Raw genomic sequence first — 9560 nt, 5'->3', positions numbered from 1 at the left:
TGCTGGATGGATTTCCATACACACATTCATGACCCCCTCACTATATACTGTAATAACTTTAACTGATCCACTGACTTTTGATCTAGCTCCATCATCTGGTCCAAATTGTGATTTGACTGATAACTGCAAAACTAATGACATTCATTACCTTCAGCTGATGGATTTCATTAGTTTTCTAATAGCAAATGTTAGCATGCTAATATACTAGATGGTGAACACTGTTAATGTTGTTATTCCTACTGAGTACCAGCATGTTAGCATTGTCCTTTGTGAACATGTTAGCATGCAGACGTTAGCGTTTAGCTAAAAGCACGACATGCCCAAGTACAGCTGCACAGCATGGACTGGCTTGGTCTTGTTTTGAATATTGGCACGACAGACACCATGTTGTTAAAAAGCTGTTAAGAGTCCAAAAAAAGGAAAGCCTACTGGGACAAATACAGGGCTCCAGACTAACTTTTTGCCTTGGTTGCACTGGTGCGCCAAACTTTTTTATTTAGGTGCACCAGCACAAAATGTAGGTGCACCCAAATATTTCCTTGTGTCGCCATTAACGCTGAATGGGGATACACAATATATAGCTCTGTATTTTTTTACCAAGTGGGCTAAATGTTCAGTTTTAAGTCAAAGCCACTTTTCACAAGCTCTTTTATTAAAACAGATTGTGATTAAAATAAAATGCAAAGACAGGGTTTCCTTTACCAGTTTGAAAATATACAGCTGCAACACATTCAGAAAGTTATCTGAAATAAATAGCTTAGGATAAAAAAAAATATATATATATATCTCTGAGAAAGCTCCTTCACTTGTTTTCAACAACAATAACAAGAGAGAGAGGACGCCCGGGTAGCTCAGTTGGTATATATAGAGGTTCGACTCCGACCTGCGGCCCTCTCCTGCATGTCATTCCCCCCTCTCTCTCCCCTTTATGTCTTCAGCTTTCCTATCAAAATAAAGGTCTAAATTTAAAAAAAAAAAAAAAAAAAGGAAGAGGTTGAAGCAACAAGTGGTAAGAGAGTATTTACTGGAGGAAACAGTAAACTTAATGACTTGCATTTTGTGGTGCATCCCCTGCTATCAGTTGCACCTGGTCCAGGCATCCTCCTGACCGTGATATCGCGCAAGGCCATCGCAAGGCCTTCACAACTTCTACTTTCTATTTCGTTGCTAGGCAACTGAACCACTTTGGACATCTTGACGCTGTGTGTCATACATCATAACTTCCTCTTGCTCCAACATGTTTTCATCAGACAAAGACTCTCCTGCAAAACAGTACACCTTACACAATACTTCAGATTTATGACACACAGGGTCAAGAGGCCATTAACTATGACACTTCTGAGTAAAAGACACATCTAAGTGCTATAATATTCCTTCACTTGTTTTCAACAACAATAACAAGAGAGAGAGGACGCCCGGTAGCTCAGAGGGAAGTGCGATGGACTGAAGCGTATGCTACTCACAGAGTGACGGCGGACTCATTATGAATGGGTCCAGCACGGGTCAAATGCGCTTTGGCGGGTCAGCGGCGTTACACACGTCTTGTGTAGGCTATGAAATGTCTGTATCGTCACTGCGCTGCATTTTTATGAACTATGATATTCTGGCCACGGGTCACATCTCTCGCCCAGGTCCAGCAGGCTCCATCTCACGCTATTACTCAACGAACTGAAGTTAGTTGCATTTAATAACTTCTAATGTGTTTTTTGCCATGGCGGCCGCAATAACAGAGAGTTACCAGCGGAAACACTGGTACCAATACAGGTTTCCCTCTCATACTTAACAATATATAGCTGTGTTAATAACAATTAAAACTGTAGACAAATGTCAGCAGTTTGGACCCGCGGCGCTGTGTCCGTCTGCATGTTGCAGGGGAGCCGTGTGTGAGTGAATGGGGGCAGGGCTGCGCGGAGGAGAGATCCAAACACAGGCACGGCTTTACAGAAGGAATGGGTCATGTAACGCAACATTAAACCATATCGATATAAACGACATTGCTTTGTTCGTGGAGAGGCGGCGGATGCAAGGACGTTAGGTGCACCGGTGCGACCTAGGAAAAATTTTAGTCGCACCCTTACAAATTTTGGTCGCACTCTAGAGCCCTGAAATATGAAGGTCATGACTCTAATGTCAGTGGCCTACCATCCTCCCACAGCTTTACTCAGACTTTAACCTAAAAAAACCAAACCTATTTTTAACCTAATATAATAGGTTAGATAATGATTTCTAGTTTAAAAAGAAAAAGTCTAGTGGTGGGATTTTAAAACTAGAACAACAAAGTCCTTGGCATAAAGATCATGGTACAGGATCTACTGCCTCTATCCACCTGTGACTGATAAAGAAATGGTTTCACCATAATTGCTCCTTGTTGTGTTTCCCTTCCAAAAGCATCAGAATGGGTATTACCATTAACAAACCAGTATATGCCGGCCCTCGCCTATAAAAAAGGAATGACCCACCTGTAATTTTGCTGAGAAAGTCACAAGCAAAGGAAGGATTTGAGTGTTTGTGAATGCAGCCTAAGCTCGTGGTAACACCGGTCCTGTGCCAAAACCAGAACTTGAATCTGTGCTGACAAGCTGCTCCGACCATGAGGTGAACGCTATAGTTTGTGGTTTTGTTGGTTTCCTAGGGAGGGGTCCGTGAAAGAAGTGTGTGTGCGTGTGTGTGTGTGTGTGTGTGTGTGTGTGTGTATGTGTATGTCTGTCAAAATGTTGTCAACAGTCCAGATCTCACCACATTAGTCATACCAGGCATTCCTTCATGTGTTCACTGTGCAGCCACACACACACACACACACACACACACACACACACACACACACACACACACACACACACACACGCAGCAGTTTAGAAGAATTCCTCATGGTCAGCCATCATAAACTTGATGTGAGAAATAACTGAGTGAACAGACTTTAGCCATCTCTTACTCTACATTTCTGTGCTTTGTGAAGCCATCATTTTGCCATCATATCCTGTATTTTTGACCATCTGAAATCCCAACCCTGTAATCTCAGTTCTTTTGGTGATCAACATGGTGATTTTGGTTCTATGTTTAGGAAGTTTAAGAGTGTTGTATTTTAGGGAAAGGGATATATTTGGACTATGATTTGTGAGAAATCAGTTATATAAGAATGCTTATGAGACAAATTGAATAATCAGGCAAAATCCAGTTTTTGAACTTAATTTAACTTGAAGGTGGACAGCAATGAGAAGAATTCAGACCCTTTACTTTGTTCAACATCGTACTAGGTAGAGAAGTCATATACTGTAAGCAAAATAATAAATAAATAAAAGTGCTAATTATGCAGACAAACTATCACCCACAAGTCAACTTACAGCACAGTGAGCAAAATAATTACTTTGACATGGATGTGTATGTAAAATACCAGAACCTGAAAACATTAAAAACGTTTTTCTTTAACATAATCAGATTACAGGATTCAAACTTGTGCTGTTGGTCATTTGTCTGCCTCTCAAATCAGCCATCGAGCTTCATTGATAAAGTTACCAGTTGTATCAGGTTTTAGTTTTATCAGGCAGATATAAGATGCATCAGTAAGGAGGAACATATCACACACAGAGTACATAAACACTCTGACGTCAATGCTATGCACATATGCAACCACAAAGCTGGACACACAGAAACACAGGGATGTACACCTGGTTGCTCTGCTTTTGCACAAAACAAATATTTCAATGCCACTTGTGTCAGAGTGGAGTATGAAAGGCATTTCATCAGCAAAATTCAGCAGTAAATATCAAAGGGTTAGTTTAATTTGACACCTTTTTCCTTTCTCTTCAGCCAGACTAAGTGGATCAACAGCGCCTCTATGTGGTGGTTTTGAGTAGCATTCTTCCATAATGAAATACTTTGTTGTGATCAAGATGTGAAAACTTTTGAATTTGGTTGGGCAAAAAAATCTTCTTAAAGATGAACACCTTGCGGAAAATTTAAAGAGCATTTTTCGACATTTTATAGACTAAACAAATCTGAAAATAATTGCGAGTTGCCGCCATTAAATCAGCATAATTTGATTTCTACATGACTTTATGATGAGCAGGATTTTACCTTTCCTCCTCTTCTTGGTGTATTTGTACTAGTTGTGAGTCTCTCTCGGAGTGACGATGGCAGAGAGCTCGCACTGTTTCTACTGTCGGGAGGACCTTGGGGGGAAGAGGTTCGTCCGCAACGAAGGCAGGCCGGTGTGCGTCCGCTGCCACACCAAATTCTGCGCCAACTCCTGCGCCGAGTGCCATCGACCCATCCCTGTCGAATCAAAGGTGTGCGTTATCAGTTTGGAGTTGAGTTTTCTATGCATGTATTTCTTACCAGGTCTGTCCGGTGTCCAGTTTGTCCATCCACATACTGTACCTCTCATCAAAACTTCCTTCCTCCATCAGGAGCTCAGCCATAAGGGCCGGTACTGGCATGAGGAGTGTTTCCGTTGTGCGAAGTGTTACAAGCCTCTGGCTAAAGAGCCCTTCAGCACCAAGGATGACCGCATCATGTGTGGGAAGTGCTGCTCCAGAGAGGATGCTCCACGCTGCCATGGCTGCTATAAAGCAATACTGGCTGGTAAGACTGATGACCTGCAAACCCTGAGTTTGTACAGTTAGCAGAAAAGCAATGTGTTGGAGGAGTTTTAGAACATTGGCCCATTAGTAAACTGTAAAATATTTAATAATCCTGTACTGATTTACATTATCCTAATGAGTACTGTGACAGACTGCTGATATTACTTTCTCACTATCGGTTTCTCTGCAGTAGCATCAACTCTTCTCTGATCTTTTACAGGTACAGAGAGTGTGGAGTACAAAGGGAACTCCTGGCACGACGAATGTTTTACCTGTTTTAACTGTAAGCGAACAATAGGATCACTGAGTTTCCTCTCCAAAGGAAGTGACGTTTACTGTAGCCCCTGCTATGACAAGAAGTTCGCCAAACACTGCGTCTGCTGCAAAAAGGTAATTCTTTTTCAAACAGGAAACAATACCTCCATCATTCTGCCTAAAAGCAACAGGAACAGCAACAGCAACAACAATATTCACTATCCATACATTTAGCTCTTCTGGTCTATATGTCTTCAGGCTATAACCTCTGGAGGATTGAACTACCAGGACCAGCCGTGGCACAGCCACTGTTTTGTGTGCAGCTCGTGCTCAAAACCTCTAGCAGGGTCAAGTTTCACCAACCACCAGGACCAGGTCTTCTGTGTCGACTGCTACAAGAGCTCCGTGGCAAAGAAATGCAGCGGCTGCCAAAACCCCATCACAGGTTGCTTTCAATTTCAACTGAAGATAATGTTAACCTAAAATACAGATGAAAAACAGTCACAGGGCTAGATACAGTGGCTTGAAAATCTGCAAACAATCTGTGGCAATTTTCTTTTTAACATTGTATTAAAAAATATTTTATGCTAGTCATTTACTAATCCAAAAATAATAAAATAAAAGCATCCTTGCACTGCAATATGTTCAGTCTCCATTTACTGAGGCAAGCTTTTGGTCAAAGGCTGTCTTCAAGAATTTATCTGCGCACTGTTTTTAAGTTGTAGCCCATCAAACGTTTGAGACTACAATTCCCAGAGATCTTTGATGATATTGCATGTTCAAGTGGAAAGTGCAATTTCATGTGGCAAATAAAATTGATTGATTTACTAAGTAGTAACCTGGGACAAGAAGCTGTACTATAAACCGGGTTAACTTCGACTTCGACTCGACTTCGGGTTAAGTGCGAGTGGCAAATATTGTACCAGGTTAATGGCAAATATATCCATAATCTTCCATTTACTTTGTGTCTAACAACATATACAGTATTTAGGTGGCTAACAAAAACAAGATATTTATCAGTAACTGATGCAAAAACTTAATAAATAGGACATGGTCACATTATATTTCCTGACTTTACAAATAAGGCAAAATCAATGATGGAAATGTATATAAAAGGGAAGGTACACCTGGATGCAAGGACCCAGCCCTCAACTGTTAATATAGGATAAAATAAATGTCAGAGGTTGGAATAAATTCTAACTGTCCTCTCTTCTCCTCTCAGGTTTTGGTAAAGGAGTGAATGTGGTGAACTATGAGGGCAGCTCCTGGCATGAATACTGCTTCAACTGTAAGAGATGCTCCCTCAGTCTGTCCAACAAGCGCTTCGTAGCCAAGGGGAAAGACATCCTCTGCGCCGACTGTGGCAACAAGTAGTGATGAAGAGCCTGGTCATTGTCTAACAGTGGTTTATAGTCATTATGTCTTTTTGTTTCTTTATTTTTACATAAAAGGGTTAGAGTCCCCCTTTCAATTTTCTGTTTACTACTAAGTGTGAGTTTTTGGGAGATTACCCATGAAGTGATAGAAACATTGGGACCAAAATGTCATTCCGTGTCCACTGTTGATCATTTGCTCTGATGCTGCATGCTAACACTAAAACATACACTGTGCTGAGTAATGATAGTGACTAGCTGTGTCCTACAAGCCTCGAAAGATAAATAGTATGCAAGTCTGGTTTCCTGTAGGAGGCTTGTATCACATAAAATCAGTGTTGTAATGTAACAAAGTACAAATAGTTCACTACTGTACTTAAGTAGAATTTCACGTCTCTGTACTTCGTTATTTATAAGTCCGGAAACTTTTACTTATTTCCTAAATAAAATGTTTACTTTTAATCCACTACATTTCCCCTAAGCATCTTAGTTACTTGTTTCTACAAAATAAAATCAGTATCCTAAATTGCCAAGATAATACACGCTCTATTCCTGTTAGTGACCTAATGCCTGTTTGTTGCCAAGCGGTAAAAAAAACAAACCACAGGCCAAAACTAAAGAAGAAGAGGAGGAAGAATAATGACTGATAGGTGTCATGGAAGCCCCTGGTGCAGGCTCTGCCGCCATGCTAACAGATGATGACCACCCCACCGACAGTGGTGACGAAGATAACGTAAATGATGAAGATAACACACCTTTGGCCATAAAGTTCATAATCAAAGTTTGTTTTACTTTTACTTCTAATACTTACTTTTAATACTTAAGTACAGTAAATATCAGATACTTTACGACTTTTATTCAAGTAATATTCTAAAAGGAGAATAACTTCTACCAAAGTCCTTTTCTGGTAAGATACTTGTACTTTTACTCAAGTATTGCTTTCAAGTACTTTATACAAGACTGCATAAAATATGAAAACACAATCAGCCAACTATAGCTAAAATAAATGAGCAGCAGATGAATACATTACATTGCTAAAATACTAAGAGTAGATCTAATGACATGAGTCTACAGGTCCTATGAACATTTTTATTTTGAAAAGAGCACATTTTTCTACCCAACACAGATTTTCTCATGAGCTGATGGTTGTGAGAGTCAACGCTGACATTCAACACAGTGTATGCTAACGTGTTAGCATAAAGCTAGGGGGTACCATGTGCTTTTTTAAAGTCGTTTTAATTGTATTTTTTATCATATTTTAGCACAGAATAACTGCTTATGATTGCTTTAATGTCTACTTGTTTTTTTCTATTTTTGAAAGGTAATATTTTCCTATGACCAAAAGTGTTTTTAAATCGAAATTATATCTATATTTGTAATTGCTCATTTCCAAGGGGTTGTTTTGCTTATTGTGTGTTTTGAGTAACTAAACTTATATGCACTTTTCTTAACCAATTCCCCTTCAAGGAAATTTAAATATCAAATTGAATATATGCAAACTGTATGCCTTGATGTGTTGCTAAAATGAAATAAATGTTGAAAACTGTGCATTACGTGTTTCTTTTTTACGCCCTTCTAGATTTTAAGGGTCCGTGCTGACAAATGGCAAACATTTTGCACATTATTTGCCAGTATTACCATGTAGATAAAGGTAGAAATATTGAAGGGATATATATATATATAAATAAATAAAGACCTTTCATATGAAGCTGTCCCTTGTGAAAATGGGAACTTGATACACACAGAAACATATAGACAGGTACTACCTTCTAAAGATCCCTATACTGTTTTTTTACATGAGTGTTTACAGGAAGCAGTGCATGTGTGTCAAACTATGTCGTTGTGGGAGTCAATTACCTTTTTATAAATTTTAATGTCGGACTGGTAAGATGATATTCAACGTGTACATACCCATTATCTCTCTCTCTGATCTGCACACAGGTGCAGATACACATATTTACACAAGTGGCCCAATCACAGCAAGAATACACTGGTCTCCGCTCCACACACAGTCATACCATCCTTGTTTGCAGAGACAGGTTTATAGTTCATGTCAAGCTCCGTCTCAGAGCTTTTTGTTTGAAACCAATGAGGCGATTTGAAGTCGTATTGCTGCTGAAAGAGTGGACCAGGATTTTTACCTTTAGAGATCTCCTTGCAGGTATGTACTTCTTCCATTCTCACAAGGGCTTGAACAGTGTTTTAATAAAAGTTGGCACTTGCACTTTAAAGCCAGCACTAGCAAATGTTTATATCCTCATTTTAAACAAATACATAATTCATTATTGAGAATATTGTGTTAAGGTACCTACGGTTTCTTTTTTTTGACACAATATTTATTGAAGAACTTGCTTTAATCAGTTAATACACAAAAGTTATACTAACTGAAAAATACCAAAAAGAAAATAAACTTTTTTTTTTCAGATTTGTGATGAATTTGCTTCAAAAATTCCTGAATGTGTTCATCACTCTGTCTCTGCTGAACAGCCCTACCACTATGGAGCGAGGTGGGAGAATGTATTGAATGGATATGGTTTGATAGAATTACTGCACTATATATATATAACTTTATCTCGTATTGTCTCTAAACGTAGTACTTGCAGTAATTCAGTTTGCGGTTGTACCCTCATGGTTAAAAGCACTTAAATCACTTTGAAAAAATAGTCACCTAAATATATGTAATGTAATGCTTCAAAAAGGGGCTCACAATAATTTTCTTAATAATTTATAGTTATACAAGAACAATATAAGACAATTGAAAAAAGAAAGTACTTGTTTTCAGAGAGAGCCTGTTTGTCATTCTAAACTAAGTGCTTGTTAGCTTTTAGATTACAACCTGCGTAGCCGAACCCACAGTTCTGTGAGAAAGTCACTGTGTTGATTGTAAATAAGTCAGGAATATCTAAAGCAAACAGTACACAGCAGTTAAACACTACACGGCTACGTATTTACGTACAGTATATGGTCTCTATAAAATGAAAGGTCAAAAGCTTAAAGCCAATAGGAGATGTTCACAACATATGTCAAACATATGTTGTTTCTAGTTTTTCTGTATGATCATTTCATAACACATCTTTATAGTGTATATATACAGTTTATATGATCAGACAAAAACAAACAATTGGAAGATGTGAATGGGCTCTGCAAAATGATGCTGTGCATTGTTCACTATTTTCTGATATATTTTAAGCTAAATAAGTAATTAATCATAAAAGTAACCATGTTAATTGTTTATTCAAATGTTAGTTGCAGCCCTATTTTAATTACAGTTGTAAAGATTGAGGTTTTCTAACATACTGATATTACCGACTTTGAGCTGCATGGTTTTCTATCCAATCAAGTCAGCTGTGTA

General features: G+C 38.7%; 1 protein-coding gene across 1 annotated transcript in view; it reads left to right on the top strand.

Moving 5' to 3' along the window:
- Positions 1-7756, top strand: part of fhl1b (four and a half LIM domains 1b) — an 18720-nt gene extending 10964 nt beyond the window's left edge. The window contains exons 2-6 of the mRNA XM_078265513.1: positions 4107-4286; positions 4407-4581; positions 4801-4970; positions 5094-5280; positions 6058-7756. Of these exons, the coding sequence (XP_078121639.1) occupies positions 4131-4286; positions 4407-4581; positions 4801-4970; positions 5094-5280; positions 6058-6209 (840 nt within the window). The 5' untranslated portion in view covers positions 4107-4130 and the 3' untranslated portion in view covers positions 6210-7756. The remainder of the gene's footprint in view (positions 1-4106; positions 4287-4406; positions 4582-4800; positions 4971-5093; positions 5281-6057) is intronic.
- The last annotated feature ends 1804 nt before the right edge of the window (positions 7757-9560 follow it).

The sequence above is a fragment of the Sander vitreus genome, chromosome 13, assembly GCF_031162955.1.
Source record: "Sander vitreus isolate 19-12246 chromosome 13, sanVit1, whole genome shotgun sequence".
NCBI classification, from domain to species: domain Eukaryota; kingdom Metazoa; phylum Chordata; class Actinopteri; order Perciformes; family Percidae; genus Sander; species Sander vitreus.
This window is presented reverse-complemented; position numbering and strand designations above follow the sequence as displayed.